This window comes from Coregonus lavaretus (genome assembly GCF_964263955.1).
Source record: "Coregonus lavaretus genome assembly, chromosome: 3".
Lineage (NCBI taxonomy): Eukaryota > Metazoa > Chordata > Actinopteri > Salmoniformes > Salmonidae > Coregonus > Coregonus lavaretus.
In genome coordinates, this window is record NC_139990.1 from 71203028 (window position 1) to 71224850 (window position 21823).

General features: G+C 43.2%; 1 protein-coding gene across 4 annotated transcripts in view; it reads right to left on the minus strand.

Annotated features, from left to right (window-relative positions):
* Positions 1-316: 316 nt before the first annotated feature.
* The window catches only part of LOC311112157 (plectin-like), a 160224-nt gene continuing 138717 nt past the window's right edge, over positions 317-21823 (minus strand). For all 4 annotated transcript variants that reach the window (XM_084155134.1, XM_084155135.1, XM_084155136.1 and 1 more), the window contains 11 exons: positions 20926-21083; positions 17896-18077; positions 17548-17686; positions 16689-17045; positions 16342-16425; positions 16119-16220; positions 15880-15978; positions 9392-12745; positions 1645-8888; positions 1272-1388; positions 317-1141 (listed from right to left, as the gene is read on the minus strand). In XM_084155134.1, coding sequence (XP_084011260.1) covers positions 2535-8888; positions 9392-12745; positions 15880-15978; positions 16119-16220; positions 16342-16425; positions 16689-17045; positions 17548-17686; positions 17896-18077; positions 20926-21083 — 10829 coding nt within the window. In that variant the 3' untranslated portion in view covers positions 317-1141; positions 1272-1388; positions 1645-2534. The remainder of the gene's footprint in view (positions 1142-1271; positions 1389-1644; positions 8889-9391; positions 12746-15879; positions 15979-16118; positions 16221-16341; positions 16426-16688; positions 17046-17547; positions 17687-17895; positions 18078-20925; positions 21084-21823) is intronic.

The following is a 21823-nucleotide window of genomic DNA, read 5'->3' on the forward strand; positions in this document are numbered from 1 at the left end:
ATGGTATACAGTACAATGGTTTTAAGCTTAAGTATACCACAATAAAATGACTAAACTAAAGTATAAGGCTGAAGTCATTTACATCAACTGAGCAATTTTGCTTGAAAAACATACAGTATATCAGATGCTGCTACCAATAAATTGGTTTACAGCCTTTAGTGTGATAATCTATAATGCGCCTACAGGTACACACAATGTAATCTTATGTGTTATGCTTAATATAGTGATTGGTTCTGTATGCTGTACGGTCACTGTGTAGATAATTCCATTGTCAGAATGTGTGATTTATCTGGATATTGAAATGTAGTTGACAAGATTACCTTTTTCATAGCACATTTATTTACATTAAAGTATTATCATCAAAACATACACCAGATTCCACTCACCATGCCACTCAACACAAATATCTGTTCATGAGCAAAACCAACCAGTTAGTTTTGATTAAATACCTTGTTACCACTTAAATCCGCATTTAACGAAACACGTTTTGCGGAGCAGATACATGTCCTATTCTCTTCTTCTTACAATGTATTTTTTTCCTAAAATATGTATTACCAAGTTACTAAAACATGCAAAGCAAAAGTTCATTATATAAGATATGAAAAATACAATGCAAAATGAAAACATGAAGATTTACAGAAGTAAAACACTTCCTAGAAGCAGAACAGAAAAAACATACTTGGTATGGAAAACAAGAGCTACAATACTGGTTGAAAAGCAACATATGACAAAGCTTCAAAATCATTTTTGCAAAGGAAATATGTAAAATGTAGCAAATTGTCTCAAAATGTATTCATCCTATAAAATATGTACATTCATTTAATGTAATATCAGATCATATATTGCAATGCCATCTCAGCAACTATTTACTTTGGTTTTGACTGATGTTACATTGATGTTGCTTACAGAAATGAAGATTACATTGCATTTCATGGGGCTGACCTTGTAAAAGTACAAAGTGATGTGTACATGTAAAGTGGTGTAATCCAAAATAGGGGAATTATGATCAATGTTCAAGTAAGAATGTTGGACAAAAGTTTGTTCCTAGTATGGTATCCCAGGGAGACTTCAGGGGTCACAAGCCTCAACTGTCTTCAAAAATGAGGGATGTGCAATGGAAGAAAGGTACTCAATGGCAGATCTAAAAACAAAAACAAAATAATAATTTTGAGACAACAAAACCAACAAAAATATTTTATAATGCAAACAAATAAATAAATTGCAAATGTATTTGATGATTGAATGCATTATTTGGTGGATGATGAATTTACCTGAAGTTCTGGATGGTGAAGCTGTTGAATTGGGATACCGTCCCTGTTAAGAGACTCATCAGCCACGCCCATCTGAGAATCTGCACATCCCCATCGAATTCTGATGGAATGAGATATCTGTCAAAAAAGGGAATCAATCATCTTAAAATACTGAGGTGAAAAAGGCATGATCATAATCATCCAACTGATAAAAATGTTTGATAGCGCTTTCTTTCAAACTAGCATTGAAATACTAGCGATAAGGGGGGAAAGAGAAAAAACAGTATTAGAGGAGAGTAAAGGAGGAGTATGGCTGTGATTAAATGGATACAAAGAAACTACATTACAAAATGACATTACTAAATTACAAATCAGCAAACTGATTTCAACTTACAAGAACCAAAACAACATCCAGGATGCAGATCTTTGCCTCTGTCAGAGGAAGCATGGTGAAGACTGACATCTTCTTAGGGCAGTCTACCAGGAACACTTGACAAGAGGTAAATGGCGGGTGTAGTAGTCCATAATGATGGGTATAATGGTTCATAACTTTGGAGTGGGTGATTAAAGAATAAGGTGATGACTTGGGGCATGGGCCTGTCCACTGAACAGAACGGGAAATGTTGGCTGGGATGTTGGCAGGGAAGCAGTTCATTAAACTTTGAATGTTGCAGTCTTCTTCCAGTGTTTATGTAGTGTTTTTTAAATTCTGCTCTGCAACTATTTGTTTTACTTTGCCAGATAACATATTTCACAAAAAAAATAAAAAAATAAAAATAAAGGTCAAACTATATACAGACATTCAGAAATATGAAGACGTCTATATATATATATATTTTTTTTTTATCTGCTAAAAGCGTCACTATAGAATCTATGTTGGCATATTTCATAGGATATTGTCAAACAGATAAATGAAATAGAGGACAAAAATATTCTTACATTTAAAAAGAAAAAGAAAACTGGAAAAATATATCTGTTCGAAGTACATATACATTTATTAGTTTCGGAAAGCTTAAGTATACAAGTTGTGTTAACGCAAACTAAAAAATCAGTTGTGGTCATGAAGTAAAAACTTAATCCGATACTTTTCTCTTAAAATATAAATTGACATTCAATTTATCTAATAATTCTAAGAAATTAAGGCTGGAGAGAAATGGCATTGTTTTGGACATCTATATGAGGAACTGAATTTAATTACTTCCAGCCATTTGCTAATGTGACCACATGAGGAGCAGAATAAGTTAATTATTTGTTTTTCAAATGTCAAATTATTTTTCCTATAAATTATGCAACTGTGGTATGCATTGGCATCATCATTGGGAAGGTTCGTTGTTCTCCTGAGCTGCATGGCCTGATCATTGCTAGAGCCGTAAGGGCTCGGGCTAGCTCATCCATGTTGAGCCCATTATGAGGTCCTGCATCATATCTGCGGCCACCGTAACTGCTGGAGCTGGTGTAGGAGGAGGATGAGAAGTTCATGCTAAAACCGGAACCTGTAGCATCAAAGCTGCCTCTTCTGGATCCTGTTCTGGATCCAGTCCTGGACGCAGACCGGGAGCCAGCGGCAGACCCGGAATTGCTGGCATTGTATGGGCTGTACAGCCCTTTGCTTGACTGTGAGGAGGCCTCCAGCAGTCGCAGGCCAGATCCTTCCTCAACCATGCTTCTGTCCATGGCATCTTTGTAAGAGATTTTTAGTTTGGTTTTGGGACATGTCAGGTATTTGGAGTAAGCACTCACATCTCTCAGCTTCTGAGCAGTGCGAGCATCAATTGTGCCCTTTCTGATGGATTCGTCCAGTGAGACTCTGCCCTCAACATCCGGTTCAATCAGGCCCCCCGTAAGGTATTGAACTTCCAGAAAACGTTGCCCAGCTTCATAATACAACCAGCCTTTCTTTAGAGCTTGGGAGGCAGACATCTTCACTTTGGTTCTTGGGTCCTCAAATCCATTGAAAGCTTTGTGAGCCAGGTTGATACGGTCCACCATCACCTTGTCCACAAGCCCTTTCTCGGTTGCCTCAGTAACAGCGAATCGTTCCCCAGTGGTTGGGTCGATTATGCCCCCTGTGCAGGCTTGTGCCTCAAGTAGTCTTTGGCCTGTGATATTGTCCACAAGGTTCCTGTGCATGGCCTCTGTGACTGACACCTTCTCCAAAGTGTCTGTATCCAGGATTCCGGCTACAGGGCCAGTCTCCTCTGTGGGGTCATTCCACATGGTTGCAGGGGGTCTAATGGAGGGTATGGGGCTCATAGGATTGTATGATGATGAGGTGGAACCAGAGGTGGAACCAAAAGAGGATGACCGGGAGCGGAAGCCACCCATGTTTCCAGACAGCATGTCAGCAAACTCAGTGATGGACAGGTTTCCGGAGCGGTATGTACTAAGTGAAGTCTGGTCGATGAGGCCTCGTGCGAGGGCGTCATCAATGTCATACTGTCTTCCAGACCGTCTGTCGATGATCATTGACTTGACAACGCCATCAGAGGATGTCTGTGTGATCTCTTCCCACTCACACTCCTGCTCAGCAAGCTCGAGGTAGGTCTGATGGTCAATGAGCTGCTTTCTGAATGCCTCATAAACAGTCATCTCTTTGCCTGACTCTGGGTCCACGATGACCACTCGGCGTTTGCGGACAGAGGATTTGGAGGATGTCTTTCTCTCGCTCTTCTTCTCCTTCAGGAGCAGGAGGACAAGACCAGTGGCTGGGTCAGTGATGCACCTCTCCATTAGCCCGAGGTAGGTCAGGTTCTCCTCAGTGTTGGGATCGAAGAAACCCTTGGTGTCATCTGATGGATCTGTGAGAATCTCATTCATCTCCTCGTCGAAGAGGCCACGGTTGTAGGCCACCTCCACTGGCAAGCGATGACTCTCCTCTGGGTCAATGATTCCACCAGTGGCAATCTGAGCCTCAAGGAGACGTATTCCATGGTCTTTTAAGATGAGCCCCTTCTTCATGGCCTGGAACAGAGAGATTGTCTTGCCGGAATAGGGGTCTCTGTAACCTGTCACGGCACGCTCAGCAGAGAGAAGCTTGTCTTTGAATTCTGGCCCCACTATTCCCATCTTGACAGATTCATTGACAGTAAGTTTGAGATTTTTGATTGGGTCAATTACATAGCCTGTGGCAGCCTGAGCCTCCAGCAGTTCAAAGGCAGTTCCTGGCCTGATCATGTTCTTTTTCATGGCTTGGTAGATTGATAGACGGTCATTAGTTCCCTCTACATAAACACCAGCAATACAGCTTGTGCCCTCAAGGTATTTTTGGAGTCTACGGCTAACCTCTTCCACTGAAATCAGACCTTCATTCAGCTCAGTGACCGTCTTTTGGTCGATGATCTGAGAGCGTAACATCTCCTCTATGGTGATCTGTTTTCTAAGACCTTTGAACATCAGCCTCTTGTCTCCCAGTGACAGCAAGCGCATCCCATTGGTAGGGTCAATCTTGCATCTCTTGAGTAATTGGGCATAAGAAAGTTTCTCCTCAGTGACAGGGTCAACGAATCCCTTTACGTCATCAGCAAGCCTTTCATTTGTTTCCTTGTTGATGTATCCTCTCTGTGTGGCAATGTCTGCTGGGAGGTGAAAGTAGAATTCAGGATCCATAATGCCTCCTGTGGCAGTCTGAGCCTCCAACATTTTCAGAGCATACTCCTCCAGAACAAGGTCCTTTTTCATTGCTTGGAAGAGAGATATGATTTTGCCACTGTAAGGGTCCTTGTAGCCTGTGACCGCTCTCTCAGCTGACAGAAGTCTGTCGTGGATCTCAGGGCCGACCACACCCTTGCGGACAGCCTCATCAACAGTGAGTGTCTCATTTCTCACAGGATCAATTATGAATCCTGTTGCTGCTTGTGCTTCCAGGAGACTAAGGGCAATTTCAGGCTTCAAGAAACCTCTCTTCATTGCTGAATAAATGCTCATCCTGGAAGTGGAGTCAGACATGACACCAGCAACGCTGCCTGTGCCAAACAGATACTGCTTCACACTCTGCATCTCCATAATGTCACGGATGTTTCTCTTGTCTTGCTTCAGCAGGTTGAATGTCTCCAGGTCAATAATGCGGGCATTGTAGAGATCCTCGATTGTGACCCTACGTCTGATTGTGTTGCAGGACTTAACAGTTTCACCTCTGATGATCTCTCTCTGCTCCATAATCTCAATAATGATGATGATCATGCGCTCTTTAGTGATACTGCCAGAGCGATACTCCTCCATCAGCTTCTTCCGCTCTTGCTCAGGAAGTAGATTTGAGTTCATGATATCCCAGAGACTTGTTGACCCTCCAGCAAGGGACTCAAGTGAACTGGGAAGGTCAATTTGGGTTGTGGCCAGGTCATTCTGCGTCTGTTCCTCTGTGTAGAGGTATGTCTTCTCCACCACAGTAGGGGCCTGTGGCTTGGAAAGTGGTAGAAGGTTCATGCCTGAATCAGGATCTCTAGTGCACTTCTCTTTCAGCTGTTTGTATGTTACTTTATCATCTGAATTGGGGTCTGAGAAAGCTTTGTTATCATCAGATGGTTCCGAGAAGGTGTTTGTCATTTCTTTGCTGAAAAAGCTCTTCTGATAGGCAATGTCAATAGGAACGCGGTGGCTGTTCACAGGATCAATTATTCCTCCTGAACTCAGTTGGGCCTCCAAGAGTGGCATGACATGCTCCTTAATGATTAGACCTTTTTCCATTGCTTGGAAGAGAGAGATTGTTTTGCCCGTGAAGGGATCTTTGTAACCAGTGACTGCTTTTTCAGCAGCGAGCAGTTTCTCATGTAGCTCAGGGCCGACAATGCCTGCTTTAACTGCATCATCCACTGACAGGTACTGGTTCTTCACTGGATCTATAATGAACCCTGTGGCAGCTTGGGCCTCTAGAAGTGACAGGCCTGTGTTGTGTCTCAGAAGATTTTTCTTCATAGCTTGATAGATGCTGATCTTCTCCTTTGTTGGTTCAAGGTAGACACCAGCAATACTGTCAGAGCCCTGCAGGTACTTGCTTACATTTACATTTTCGCTGACCTGTGTAGGTGTCTTTTTGCCTTGTTGGAGCATGTCAAATGTAGCTTTGTCAATGATTTTCGAATCAAAAAGTGACTTGGCAGAGACAGTTGCTCTAAGTCCTTTGAAGCTGTCTTGTTCTTGTTTCTTAGCCTCTTTCTCATTTACAATGGTGATCACAATCTTGATGATCTTTTCTATTGTAATCTTTCCAGACCTATACTGCCTTATCAGGTCAAATCTCTGTTCCTCTGTAATATATTCAGAGTGGATAATTTCCCAGATTGTGAGTTTCTTCCCTTTGAGTGGACCAGACTGCAGCTCCATTGTTGCTTGGCTCATGGCCTCTTTGGTTTGGACCTCTGTATATGTATGCTCTTCCTTTGCATTGATTGCTTGCTCAGACAGAGGTAGAAGCTGAAGCCCAGATTTCTTGTCAGTGACACATCTCTTGAATAGCTGTGAGTATGTGACATTTTCCTGTGTGTTGGGGTCAAAGTAGCCTTTAACATCATCAGTTGGATTATTCAGAATCTGGTTCATTTCATCATCAAAGAAGCCTCGTTTACAGGCAACATCATGTGGGATGCGGTGACTTTTCACTGGATCAATGATGCCTCCTGTTGCAAGCTGCGCGTCTAGGAGTCTGATGCCCTGATCTTTTGGAATGAGTTCTTTATTCATTGCTTCGAACAAAGACACAGTCTTTCCTGTGTAAGGATCTTTGTAGCCTGTAACGGCTCTCTCAGCTGACAGTAGTTTTTCATGCAGCTCAGGACCAACGACAGTTGCTTTCACGGCTTCATCGACAGTGAACTTCTGATTCTTTACAGGATCAACAACAAATCCTGTTCCTGCTTGTGCTTCCAGGAGAGTTAAAGCGGGCCCTGTCCTCATCATATCCTTCTTCATGGCTTGATAGAAAGACATAGTCTCCTTAGTTGAATCAATAACTACACCTGCAATGCAGTTTGTACCCTTCAAGGATTTGTGAACATGCTCCATTTCAGACACCTCTTTGATTGTTTTAATGCCTGTGTGCAGCTTATTGTTGAGGTCTTTGTCGATTATCTTGGACTCCAGTAGTTCAGTAGCAAGGACAGGTCCCCTCAGACCCTCAAAAGCGATTTCATTCTTTTTTTCCTTTTCCTCTGCCATAGTGATAACAATCTTGATGATTTTTTCCACTGTGATCTTTCCTGTCTTGTACTGACGAATAAGGTCCTTTCTCTGGTCCTTGGTAAAGTACTCAGAATTGATGATTTCCCAGATAGTTACAGTCTTTCCTTTGAATTTTCCAAATGGCACAGAGACAGTCGTCTTGCTGAACACATCCTTGGTCTCCTCCTCTGTGTAGGTTGACGTGCTCAGAGCAGCCTTGTCAGTGATGGGCAGGAGCAGTAGTCCTGTCTCCGGATCTGTGCTGCATCTCTGCATTAGCTGAAGGTATGTTAAGTTCTCCTGGGTGTTAGGATCAAAGAATCCCTTGGTGTCATCTGAAGGGTCCTCCAGTATCTTGTTCATCTCAGTGTCAAACTGCCCCTGTTTGTATGCAGTCTCGATGGGCACACGGTGGCTGTTTATGGGGTCAATGATTCCACCAGTAGCTATCTGAGCCTCAAGCTGCCTGATGGCATGGTCTCTGTCAATCAAGCCCTTCTTCATAGCTTCAAAGAGTGAGATCTTGTTACCGGTGTAAGGGTCTTTGTAACCAGTGACAGCTCTCTCAGCAGACAGCATTTTGTTGTGCAGTTCAGGTCCGATCAGGCCTTCCTTCACAGCCTCACTGACAGAGAGTTTCTTGTTTTTAACTGGGTCTACTACATAGCCAGATGCTGCCTGTGCCTCCAGGAGGATCAAAGCCCAGCCAGGAGTAATTTTCTTTTCTTTCATAGCTTGATATATTGCCATTTTCTGATTAGACTGTGTCAAGACACCCCCTATACAGTTCTTGCCCTGCAGAATTGTTCTTAACTTGTCAGTCTGGCTGAGGTCTTGCACAGTGGTTTTTCCTTTCTTCAGCTTATCAAACTCCTTTTTCGTCAAAAGGCCAACTTCATAAAGTCTGCTTGCAGGTACTTTCTCGCGGATGCCATCAAAAGACAGTGTATCCTTCTTACTGTCAACCTCATCTCCAACACTTCGGCCATTGATAACCTGCTTTGTTGTCTCCACCATGGTCATATGGATCAGTTCATCCTCAGGCACATCGTCAGTCTGGATATCAATTTCTCTGGTGTGGGAGATTGGCTCTTTATGGGCGACCTCGAGCTGCTGCAGTTTCTCACGAAGTTTCTTGTTCTCCTCGCCAAGCAGCTTTTCCTGTTCAAGTCTTTTCCTTTCAAGCTCCTGCATCTCTTTTTGCTTGTTGAGCATTTCTTTCTCAGCCTCTTTTTGTTTGTTGAGGGCAGCATCCATGGTAGCCTGAAGTTTATTTTTCTCCTCCTCCATTTGTTTCCTCTGGCGTTCCTGTTCTTCTTTGAGGGCCTTGGCCTTCTTGACCTCCTCCTCAAACTGGTTCTCCAGCTTCTTCTTCTCATCTTCAATTTGTTTCTCCTTCTTCAACAGCTCCGCCTTCTCTGTGATGAATGTCTGCTGGAGTACTGTCTTCTCGTGTTGGATTTGTTTCTGCTGAGCATTGACCATCTAATTTAGATAAAAGGGAAAACAAGAACATAATTAGAACAATAGGAGTTTCATTTGTATTTCAAATATTATTATATTATCAATCCACATATTGTGCACTATAGTAAAGAAATGACAACATTTTAGTACAATGCAATCCACTTAAAAGAATCAGTCCCAAATTGTTTTAAAAATATATATTAGATGTAATTATTCCTATGTTACATAATAGTATATATACTCTTCGCAGTAAGGGAAGAACATTATGGGGAACACCACCAATAATTAATCTATACTTTTGTCCAACTGGACAAACTGAAAATATCTGGAAGGGATAGGATCTTTTTAAGCTTAGTTTACTGTAATACAAATATAACTCAAAATAATATAACTGTGTAAGTGGTTAATTTTAAGAAGAAGGAATAGATAAAGAAATTGAATGAAATAATTTAAGATTGTTCGTTTTCAGAGAGAGGGTTAACAATGACAAAAGCTGCACTACTATGCCATCTCTAACACAATACCTCTTTAGAGTTATTCTGTAGGTCTTCAGCCTCCTTTTTCAGCTTGGCCTTCTCCTTTTCTAGATCAGCGATGGCTTTGCGTAGCTCATCAGCTTCTTTGTTGCTGCTCAGTCTCTGGACTTCAAGTTTTTCCACAACAGTCAATTTCTCTTTAGTCGCTAGCTCTGTCTGGTGAAGACGGGCACTGATCTCATCTGCTTGCTTCTTGAATTTCTTGGCCTCATTCTCTGCTTTGGACTGAGCATCACTAAGTTGGGACACCTTGACTTTGAGGTTTTCAGCTTCGGCTGTGATCTCCAACTGTCTCCTGCGCTCAGCTTCTAAGGATTTCTGGAAGCCCTCAGTCTCTTCCTCAAGACGCTGCTGCATCAGTTGTTTATCCTCAAGCAGCTTCTGGGCCTGCTCTTGAGCCAGGTCCTTCTGTCTTTGGAGCATCTCAGCCTCTGCTTTCAGTTTACATGCTTCCTGAATGGCAAGCATCTTCTCCTTTAGCATCTTCTCTGCAAGTGCCCTCTGTTGGGAGAGGTCAGATTCAGCAATTTGTCTCATGTGTGCAGCCTCCTGGGCTTCCACACTGAGTCTGGCAGCTTCTTCTGCAAGCTTCTTCATGTTCTCAGCTTCCTCAGCAAGGAATTTCTGAGTGTTATCCTTGTCCTTTTTGATAAGACGCTGGTTCTCCTGCTCAATTCTGAGTTTCAGTTTGACCAGCTCCTCCATCTGAATCTTGACTTTGAATAACTCCTCTTCCACCTGGGCCTTCTGCTTGACCGCATCACCGACTTCGTCCTTTAAGCGCTGCAGCTCCTCGTCTAAGACAGATTTTTGCTTGTCAGTTTCATCCAGCTGAAGCCTGACCTTTGTGAGCTCTTTCTCTACCTGAGACTTTTGACTCATTGTTTGCTCTGCAAGCTTTTTGTGCTTTGCCATCTCAGCATCTGCTTGTTGTTTCTGTTTGATTGCATCTGCCTCAGCCTGTGCTCGCTTGGCAGCTTCGAACTCTGCCTCCTTTCTCAATTTCACGGCTTCCACTTGAGCTTTGGCTTGGTTGGCAGCTTCGAGTTCAGCGGCCTGTTTTTGGCGTTCTGCATCCTCCGCTTGTTGTCGGAGAAGCGCAGCCTCCTTCTCTGCCCTTTCCTTGGCAAGCTCTGCCTGTTTTGCAAGCATCTTGGCTTTCTCATACTCTTCCTTGAGCTGTGTCTGCATGATGTTGTCCTCCTTCTGTTGGACAAGGACACTCTGAACTTGCTGTTCAGCTGCATTGCATTTTTGTGCTGCTTGTTTGGCTACTAGAATCTGTCTTTCTGCTTCCTTGTCAGCATCCTCTTTCTGCTTTTTGGCTTCATCTGCTTTCTTTTTGAGGCGTGCCACTTCCTCCTGTGCATTTTTGCACTGTCTGCCTGCTTCTTCCTCTGCAGCAGTGATCTTTTTCACCTTTTCCTCTGCTTCGCGTCTGCGTTTCTCCTCCTCCAGGGCAAGTTTTCTGTGTTTCTCAGCCTCTTTTTCAGCTTGGAGTTTACTCTGCTGTGTTTCCTCTGCAATGTTTTTCAGTTTATTCAACTCCAGCTCCAAATCAAGCTTGCCAGATGAGGCTTTCTCAAAGTTTAGCTTGAGAATGCGAATTTCCTCCTCAACCACTCGTCTCTGCTTGAGAGTTTCATCTACAAGTGTCTTTTGTCTTCCCAACTCATTCTCAGATGACTTCTTGAGTTGATTGATCTTTTCTTCAATATCTTGCTTGTGCTGGCTGGCTTGGTCCTCCAGAGCTTTCCTCTGGTAAGCCTCATCCTCAGCTTGTCGTCTGAGTCGCTCATTCTCTGCCTCTTTTTCTTTGAGGGCAATTTCTGCTTCAGTCTTCATTCGAGTTGCCTCGTTAATGGCAGCAAGCTTCTCTTTGAGGATCCTTTCAGCTTCTGCTCTTTGACGAGCCGCCTCTTGCTCAGCAACTTGCCTTTGTCGCTTGGCTTCCTCAGCGATGGATCTAAGTTTGCCTGCCTCCTCAGCAAGGTCCCTCATTTTTGCAGCTTCAGATTCGAGGAGCTGTTTGCTCTTCTCAGTGTTGGACATGCTCTCCTTTTCTGCCTTGGACTTCAGCTGCAGGAGTACATTCATTTCACTCCTCACTTTGACCAGTTCATCTTCGAGCTGTTTCCTTTGCTGCTCAGCTGCACTGACTTCATTCTTCAGGCGGTACAGCTCGTCATCAAGCAGGGTTCTCTGTTGCTCAGCATGGTCGAAGTCTGCCCTTAGCCGGATTAACTCCTGTTCTGCTGAGAGTTTCTGCTGAGCTGTTCCCTCAGCTATCCTCCTCTGCCTCTCCAGCTCTTGCTCTGCCATATCTTTCTGTTTCAGTGCGGACTCCTCAGCTTTACCCCTCTTCCTGGCCTCACGCTCAGCATCCTCCTTCTGTTTCTCGGCATCCTCCTGGGCACGACTCTTTTTGTGAGCTTCTTCCTCAGCCTGGAGCCTTAAGCGGAGTGCCTCATTGGCCTTCTGCCTCCATTTCTCTAACTCCTTCTCCGCCTCCTCCCTGGCCATATCTGCCTCTTCCTGTTGCTTCTTGAGACGAGCTGCCTCCTCCTGCAGCTGGATGACAGTGACATGCTCTAGTTTGAGTGATTCCTCCAGCTTGGATGTCTTTTCAACATAGGACATGCGTTTGCTCTGGAGTTCGGTGGCAGCACTCTTCTGTGCCACCTCCTGGGCAACCTTGATCTGCCTCTCCTTCTCCACTTCAGCTTGCTTCATGCGTCTCTCCGCCTCCTCCGCCTGCATCTTCAGCTTCTCAAGGTCTTCCAGAGCCTTCTGCTTCTGCTTGGCAGCCTCCTTCTCAGCCTCAGACTTGACCTTGAGCTCTTCCTCGGCCTTGCGTTTTTTCTGGGTCTCCTCGTTGACCTGTTTGCGGAGCTTCTCAGCCTCCTCCTGTGCAAGCTTCCTCAGCCTCTCGGCTTCAGACGCTTTTTCCCGGAGTTGCTTGAGCTCATCCTCAGCTGTAGACTTCTGTTTGACAGTGGTCTCCAGCTGGATCCTGATGACACGGATTTCCTCCTCAATCTTGGCTCTGCTCTGATTGGCATCTTCTACCTGTTGACTCTTGGACTTGATCTGCTGCTCTGAGAGGTTTTTGAGCTCATGTAGTTCCAGCTGGATATTGTGCTTTTGCTTTTCTGCATCTACAGAAACAACTTGTCTCCTGCTGACTTCCTCCTGCATCATGAGCTTCAGCTCTTGAGCCTCTTGCTCTGCCTTGGCAATGGCCTTTGCATGAGATTCAGCTAGCTGCTTCTGTTTGTTTAACTCCGCCTGCATCTCTGCCATTTTTTTCCTGTCTTCCGCTTTCATTTTCTCAGTAGCTTTCTGTATTAGTGGAAGCAAATGGTAAAGAAAATATAAGAATTAAGCATGACAGGTTAAATGTTAATGTTAATAGTTAGCTTAAAAGATAGATACGTGTTTAGATGTCAATTCATTCAGGAGGCCGCTGTTAAAGCAAGTTATCTCCGACAAAGACAATACAAGGCAGAAACAAGTAAGATGGAAAATGGTTATGTAAAAATGTATGGAGACAAGACATCACTTCACAATAAAACAAAGTGAGGAACTCATGTGGCATGGAACTGTATCTTTTTCAATATTGGTGTCCTTAAGGGAATTATTTTGTGATAAAACATTTTGCATAAGTGAAATAGTAAAGTTAATAATGTATTTTTAATCATCTATTTTCAGCTTGAAATTATTCAAACAAAGTTATTATTCAAAAATCACATAATAATCAACCAGTAACTAGTTAGTTGAAATACATCTATTCACACTGTTAAACAACCTATTATGTTTTCTTGCATAACAATGAAAGGGATTCTTTAGATCACTATTATCAAGGAACTAAGCAAAATATGTGCAACGGGGAAAGCAGGGATAGTGCAAGGATAGTCTGAAAATGTAATAAGAAAATAGCACCTATAGCCCATGCTAACACAGAATAAACAAGACATGGAAATAAGTGAATGTAAGATAAATATGGAAATGTTTGACAGTTTAGGTGATGAATTGAAGGCTGAGGGTATGGAAGGTAAGGCACATAATGAGAGAATAGTAACTGGAGAGTAGTTGATTATTTACCTCTTTAACGCCCAAACAAGATAAGCATTCATCATGACAAAGCACTGGCAAGCAGTTAAGAGAAGCAAAGAAAACAAACAAAACATTAGGGTTAGAAAAGAACGGGAGACGGAAAATTTGTGTTAATCTGAAAAAAGGAAAGTTGAAGAACATGGCAGTCAGCCGCATACAGTGGGAGAGCTTAGATTGAGATCTAAGAAAGAGTGGCCAATGAGAAAAAAGACAGTGAAAGAAAGAACGCCCTTTAAAATTAAATATTATGGCATGAAAATGAATAGGCCAAAATACAAATGTGCAAAACCTAATTGTTCAGTTTTAGAGAGACTATCTTCTAACCCACTGGAATTTCCTCTCAATGGTCTCTTAATCTTTTGAGGGTGCTCTCTTTCTTTTGCTTCAGACTGAACATAAACGTTTCATCAATTCATTGAATTTTGTGACAAGGCCACTACTGCTTATCGAAACAGGATGCAATGGTCCTGGATATTTTAAGGCACCGTATAAAATGAATATGACACTCCAGCCATATACTAATATACAGTGCATTCAGAAAGTATTCAAACCACTTGACTTTTTCCACATTTTGTTACATTACAGCCTTATTCTGAAATGGATTAAATTGTTTTTTCCCCCCTCATCAATCGATACACAATATCCCATAATGACAAAGCAAAAATATCACATTTACATAAGTATTCAGACCCTTTACTCAGTACTTTATTGAAGCACCTTTGGCAGCGATTACAGCCTTCAGTCTTCTTGGGTATGACGCTACAAGCTTGGCACACCTGTATTTGGGGAGTTTCTCCCATTCTTCTCTGCAGATCCTCTCAAGCTCTGTCAGGTTGGATGCACAGCTATTTTCAGGTCTCTCCAGAGATGTTCGATCGGGTTCAAGTCCGGGCTCTGGCTGGGCCACTCAAGGACATTTAGAGACTTGTCCAGAAGCCACTCCTGCATTGTCTTGGCTGTGTGCTTAGGGTCGTTGTCCTGTTGGAAGGTGAACCTTTGCCCCAGTCTAAGGTCCTGAGCGCTCTGGAGCAGGTTTTCATCAAGGATCTCTCTGTACATTGCTCCGTTCATCTTTCCCTCGATCCTGACTAGTGTCCCAGTCTATGCCGCTGAAAAACATCCCCACAGTAGGATGCTGCCACCACCATGCTTCACCGTAGGGATGGTGCCAGGTTTCCACCAGACGTGACGCTTGGCATTCAGGCCAAACAGTTCAATCTTGGTTTCAGCAGACCAGAGAATCTCCACGCGGGCTGTCATGTGCCTTTTACTTCCGTCTGGCCACTCTTCCATAAAGGCCTGATTGGTGGAGTGCTGCAGAGATGGTTGTCCTTCTGGAAGGTTCTCCCATCTCCACAGAGGAACTCTGGAAATCTGTCAGAGTGACCATAGGGTTCTTGGTCACCTCCATGACCAAGGCCTTTCTCCCCCGATTGCTCAGTTTGGCCGGGCGGCCAGCTCTAGGAAGAGTCTTGGTGGTTCCAAACTTCTTCCATTTAAGAATGATGGAGGACACTGTGTTCTTGGGGACCTTCAATGCTGCAAAACATTTTTTGTACCCTTCCCAAGGTCTTTGCCTCGATACAATCCTGTCTAGGAGCTCTACGGACAATTCCTTTGACCTCATGGCTTGGTTTTTGCTCTGACATGCACTGTCAACTGTGGGACCTTATATAGACAAGTGTGTGCCTTTCCAAATCATGTCAAATCAATTGAATTTACCACAGGTGGACTCCAATCAAGTTGTAGAAACATCTCAAGGATGACCAATGGAAACAGGATGTACCTTAGCTCAATTTCGAGTCTCATAGCAAAGGGTCTGAATACTTATGTAAATAAGCTTTTTTTTTTATTCATGTTTTTATTTTTTAGCAAACGTTTAGACAAACCTGTTTTCGCTTTGTCATTATGGGGTATTGTGAGTAGATTGATGAGGAACAAAAATGTATTTAATCCATTTTAGAATAAGGCTGTAACGTAACAAAATGTGGAAAAAGTCAAGGGGTCTTAATTCTTCCTGAATGCACTTATAGTCCCTGGTTCCCATCTGAGGACCATGACACTTAGCACTAGGATTATCTTTGGTAGAGCGTTCATATTTGCCGAATAGATAAGCTTGGCCATCATTGTAAGTGATAGGATTTCCTGTCTGCTAGGTGCCCTTACATCCTGCAGCTACAGTACAGCACGCCAATGCCAATTTTCCAAATCATACTTTACCTCAAAATGAAGGAATGTCAAGTCAACCATACATTAATGTGTGTGTATGCATTTGTGCGTGCAAGAGAGTGGTCATGCATTTGTTTTTCATTGGTTGTCAATGGGTTAGGGTTAGGATATCCCAGTGTGTTGTCACGCACCTCCTCGTCCTCCAGGCGGCGCTGTGTGTCGGTGATAAACTTGATGTACTGACTGGTCAGAGTCATCAGCTCGCTGTAGCGGGTTCTTAGCGTCACATACTGATGGAGAAGAAATAAAACAGGAAACCTTTGATTTAGTGTGTGTTGGCTTAAACTATTGATCTAAACTTTTCTCCAAACATTGCAAATGGTTGTCAGGGAATGACAATGTGCGTTCAGATTACACAAGTGGCACAGACCTCTTGAATGATGTTATCTGAGGCAGAATCCATTTTGGTTTTCTTCAGGGGTGAGAGAGGCTCCACCTGTGCTTTGTAGGCCACTAACTGGAGTTCATAATCCTAATAAAAAGAAACAGGATGTTTTAACACTAAACACTATGAAATTAAGACATTTAAATAAAGCTGTATATGAATGCAATAATGGTTTTCACGTTTGTACACTAATGTTGTGCATGCTTACCTTGATAGTGTCGATATACGCCTTGGCATATTTCTGACACTCGTCAACTTTCTCTTTGTTTTGCTCGATCTCTTCCAGAAGTTTCTATGTTGGGGGAAATAATCCGAATTAGTCTGGATGTGATTTCAAGGTGTGCCTGTATATGTTCAATAATGAGAACTACACAAAACACACCTTTATAACATTCATAGTCTCATAAGTAGTATACAAAATAAGAAGTATAAAAAAAGGTGTCAATGACTTATTTTCACAAAGTCTCAGAATGTTCAGTTAATCAGCTAAGCACCTAGAGCAGTGTAGTGATGTAATGGACCCCTAATATGCCCCCCATCACTACAGTAGCCTACCTTCTCCTGGGCTAGTTGCTCCTTTAGAGTCTTGCTGTCGCTGATGGACACAGCCTGGATCTTCTCCTGCCTCTGCTTGGCGCCACCAATCCACTGGATGAGCCAATCGTAGCTCTCTCTGTAGTACCCCAGCTGGCGACCTAGCTGCTCCAGCTCCCGCCGACGCAGGTCCATCTGGGCGAACACAGCCTGCCAGCGGTCCTGGAGACCCGACAGGAGATGGCGGTAGTGGTCCAGCTCAGAGTCACGCTCACTGTGCACACGAGACATCTTCTCGCTCACGGCTGCTGCCTTTCCGAGCTCGCCCTCCAGAGAATCGAATGCAGGCTTTTCGCCCTCTGCTTCAGCACGCATTTTCTACAGGGAAAGAGACGGGAAGGAAGAGCAACAGTTAGTATGTTAAATAGGCTATCAATAAGTGTAGCTTACGTCAAAAAAAATCATGGAGAAAGTTACAGTTCTTCACAGAAGCATGTTATGCATGGACTCTTGTGTTTCATCACGTAAACAGTTTTCCCCTCTTTTTAAACCTGCCTTGTTTCCATGTTCATAATCCAATTATACATATAAAACGCAAAAAATAAATGAGCGTTGGAAGTCGAGAAACCCGTAATGAATCCCACACAGTTCATTAACGTCCCAGAGCGCATGTGTTTTTAATGTCATAAACATCACAATCGAACTACTGAGTTGCATTTATGCAAAAGCCTCTCCAGCTCCCCGGCTTGGAAAAAGCGGAGACCAACTGTGTCATACAACAGGAGGTAAGTGTTGAGAGAACTGAGAACAGAAGCCTGGTTGTTCAGTGTAAACAAGAATAAAGGCTGAGGCTGTGCCCAGTGCTGTCCAGTCAACTCACCTTGAGCTGGGTGCGGTACATCTCCACCTCCTTGACGTCATTGGGCACAGTTTGGACCTCGCGCAGTCGTTCCTCATACTTCTTCAGCACGCCCTCGGCCACCTGCGTGTTGCGGATGACCACGTCCACCGTCTTCAGCCTGAGGCAAGGAAAAGGAAATGTCAGTGGAGGAGGGATGGATGGGAAGTGGTGTGGGAGATTTAAGAAAAATAGCCTACAATGGGTTTTCCCTATGCTGCTTAAATAGAATGTTGTATTTTCACTTGCTTGTTTGTTGCTTTTTTTAGGGCAATAAGAACCTCCAAAATGGCTACTGGCTACAGAAAGAAAACAGACAAGTCAACTCACTTCTCTAGATAGACAGAGGAGAGGATGTAGACATGGTCCATCTTCTTCAGGGTGAACTCCAGTTCAGAGCGCAGGACGGGGGCAGTGCTGGACTGCTGAGGAGCGGTACTCAGGACCTCCTCGGTCTTCACGGCCACCTGGTCCAGGTTCTTCTTGATACCCTCAAGCTCCACTTGGACTTTCTGAAACAGGAGAAAAACAAGCACATGACGATTAAGATAAAGAAAGGACAAATAGCAAAACAAAGAGAGAAAACCTCCTCTGATTAAAAACTTCCACCGACTATCATAATGCTGAATCCTCTATCAGGTCCAAGGAAGCAGTGTGTTCCTGAGCCTGACCTGTGTGTGGCTTCTCTGGGTGAGGAGCTGCCAGGGGTCTTGGTGGAGTAGCAGAGAAAGGATCCCCACTAGGCCCAGAGCCAGCAGGGTCCAGAGGAGCTGGAGCAGCAGGCTGGGCAGTGGGCCTTCTTGCCAGTCTCCCTCAGTCTCCATAGAGAAACACAGCCCAGGGACTAACTGGACACACTGAGCTTTATAACAGTACTCTCTTTTCCCTTTCTCTCTCTCTTGCTCTCTCTGTCTCACTCTCATGACTCGCCTCCTCCTCTCTCCCTCTTCCCCCCTCAGAGGCAGCGCAGAAGAAGGAGAACATTCCATTCCCTCCCTCTCTATCTACCTCTGCCCCGCCTATCCTCCCTTCTCCTGAGTCATCGTTCCTCTCTTCCTGCTGCACTTGGTTCCCGTACAGCCTGTATCTCTCCTTTCTCAAGCCCCCTTCTTTCTCACATTTCTCTCCCTCGCCGCAGAAAACCGTATCCATAGCTGCAATCTGCTGTAATTAAGCCTCCCTGTCTTCTCTATCGGTCTCTATTCATTCCCTCTCTTTCTCCCTCTCCCTCATTCTCTTTCTTCCTCATTCTCTCTCTCTCTCTCTCCTTTTCTGTGTAGTGCTTTGTCCTGTTTCTGGTGCCAGTCTGTAGCTTGGTATCAGGGTTGGGGAGTAACGGATTACATGTAACGGATTCCCAAAAAACTGTACGTTACATTACCAGCTAAAATATTGTAATCACATTACAGACACTTGAAAAACTAGATGATTACTTATAGGATTACTTTTACATTCAAAAAGAATGTTTGTGAAAAAATTATTCCCAATGACATTCAAATCAGCATTGAAAAATGGCACAAGTTTAAGTTTGTTCCGCCTGAGTGTATCTGACCACAAGTCAGAGACAACTATGATGACACACCAAATGCATTTGAAGGATCGCAGGAAAATAACATGAATAGGCTTTTGTAGGTTACAGTCCAAGCTGTACAGTCTTCCAACAGTGCGAGTGCTGTTGGCATCCAAAGATTATCCAACTTGAATAAACGCTTGAACGTAAGGACGACAGCAGTGGTGTAGCCTACGGGCGATGCAGATATCACTTATTATTGATATCTACATAGCGCATTGATGTCAATCACACTGGTGCTCTCTCATTTAGCTATTTGCACCTTACGGATTGTGGTGGTTGTGGATGGCTATTCACAAATGGATATATTTACTGCTCAATCTAATTCGTGCTGATTCAGAAAAATGCTAATTGGCCTAAATGACATATATGCTCAAACTCGCACATTTTTGATGGACGTAAAAAACTGCAAATTATAGAGCTATCAAAGTGTCACCAACAAAAACGGAAACAATAAGCCTGTAGCAAATACAGAATATGGTAAACATTTCCATATGCAAATAGCACTTTCAGTAGTGCTCAAAGAATGCCATTCCATGAGAGCAGCATTTATTTTTAAACTCAAAGCAATGAGCCTGCATGACAACAACATCATAAACAACAGAGTAGGCTAATTAGTCCTTCATTTTTGGGTTATGCTCAGGTAAAACCATTTGGCTAATCTATATTTCGATATTTACAAGTCCTATTCTTGAAGATCAAGGGGCATTACATTAATTGGAATGACTGGAAATCTGACAGACTTTGGTTTTTAATGTAAAGATATAACCTAATCATATTATTATCTGTAGTAGAAAGCAATGGGTTTGAAGAAGTCTACATAACCAACCCATAAAGTAAAATGCAACATCCATTTATGGCCAGCTATGGAAACGCTAACATTGATTTGCCCTGTAATAGATGTCGGTAAATTGGTAATATAAATGTTTGTCTTCTTCTAATGCCTCTTAAGGGGAAAGTAATCTATTACAATTTGGCCATGTAACTAGTAACTAACAGATTACATTTAGAAAGTAACCTACCCAACCCTGCTTGGTATCACATTTTCAAATCAAATCAAATTATATTTGTCACATGCACCGAATACAACAGGTGTAGACCTTACCGTGAAATGCTTACTTACAAGCCCTTTACCAACAATGTAGTTCAAGAAATAGAGTTAGAAAGAAAATATTTACTAAATAAAATAAAAAGTAACACATTAAAATAACAATAACGAGGCTATATACAGGGGGTACCGGTACCGAGTCAATGTGCGGGGGTACAGGTTAGTCGAGGTAATTTCTACATGTAGGTAGGGGTAAAGTGACTATGCATAGATAATAAACAGCGAGCAGCAGCAGTGTAAAAACAAATGGAGGGGGGGGTGTCAATGTAAATAGTCCGGATGGCCATTTGATTAATTGTTCAGCAGTCTTATGGCTTGGGGGTAGAAGCTGTTAAGGAGCCTTTTGGACCTAGACTTGGCGCTCCGGTCTCCCTCCATAACAGTATTACAGTAGGTCCTTGTTAAAAACACATTCAGAGTCTTTATGATGGTGCTTACTGTTCTTCCCAGTGTTCAAATAAAACACCATCATTTTTCAGTGATTAACTCCGGTATCTGTTGTGCCATGGACACTAGCACTTATATGCCCCTCCGTTACATTTCCCTGTATATAGGTTATACTTTATTATCCTTTATTTATACAGGTTGATCCACTGAGCGTCTTTTTACGGAGGAGACCTGTCCAATACATAGGTTAGACCTAAGTCAGAACTTATTCTTTAGTTATTACAGTGTACATTACCTTCTGGTCGGTGGTCTTCTGGGCACAGTCTTTGAGGGGGTCCTTGTCCACGGGCTTGCGGATGCGGGCCACGGTACGAGCCTCGCAGTCCTCTATCCGTAGACGCAGGTCCTTGATCTGGGTGATGTAGGTCACACACATCGACTCGTCCTGGTCACCTGTGTGCAGCATGGATATCGGTTAGGACAGGCTATACATATACCGTACCATCTTCTCTCATTAGACGGTCCCTGTGCGGCTCAGTTGGTAAGAGTGTGGCACTAGAAGATCCAAGGTTGTGGGTTCAATTCCCACAGGGATCACGTCCACATAATCAAAATGTATGCACACACTGTACTGTAAATCGTTTCAGATAGAAGCGTCTGCTAAGTGGCAATAATAATATGATTATTATATTATCATGGTGAGGAGCTTAGGGCAGGATGGGTGTGGTCACTGTGGGTGTAGGTGTGGTAAGATAGCGGGTTGTGTGGTGAAACCTTTCCCTTGTTTTCCGTGTATGTTTTTTACCTTGCAATACCGCATTGCTTTGAATGGAATTACAATTGCACAGATATATATATATATATACACACACACACACACACACACACCTTTGTGCAGTGCATTCATGTGATTCATGATCAGACATGCATATGTTCACATGTAGTGTGTCTCACACACACACAGCTTGATATGCATTCAAACAAAGCATATTTCATTACAAATGATCCTCTATGTAGGTGACTACACTGTGCAGTGGTATCTCGACACACAGCAAAACACAGTTTGACTACTACCTGAATGTGTTTTTCTATAGCACTATATTGTATGACAAAAAAAAACTAACTAAGCCAAATTGGATACAGGAAATTGACCCCAAAAAAAGGCAATCAAATCATGCACTCACTCAAAAGCG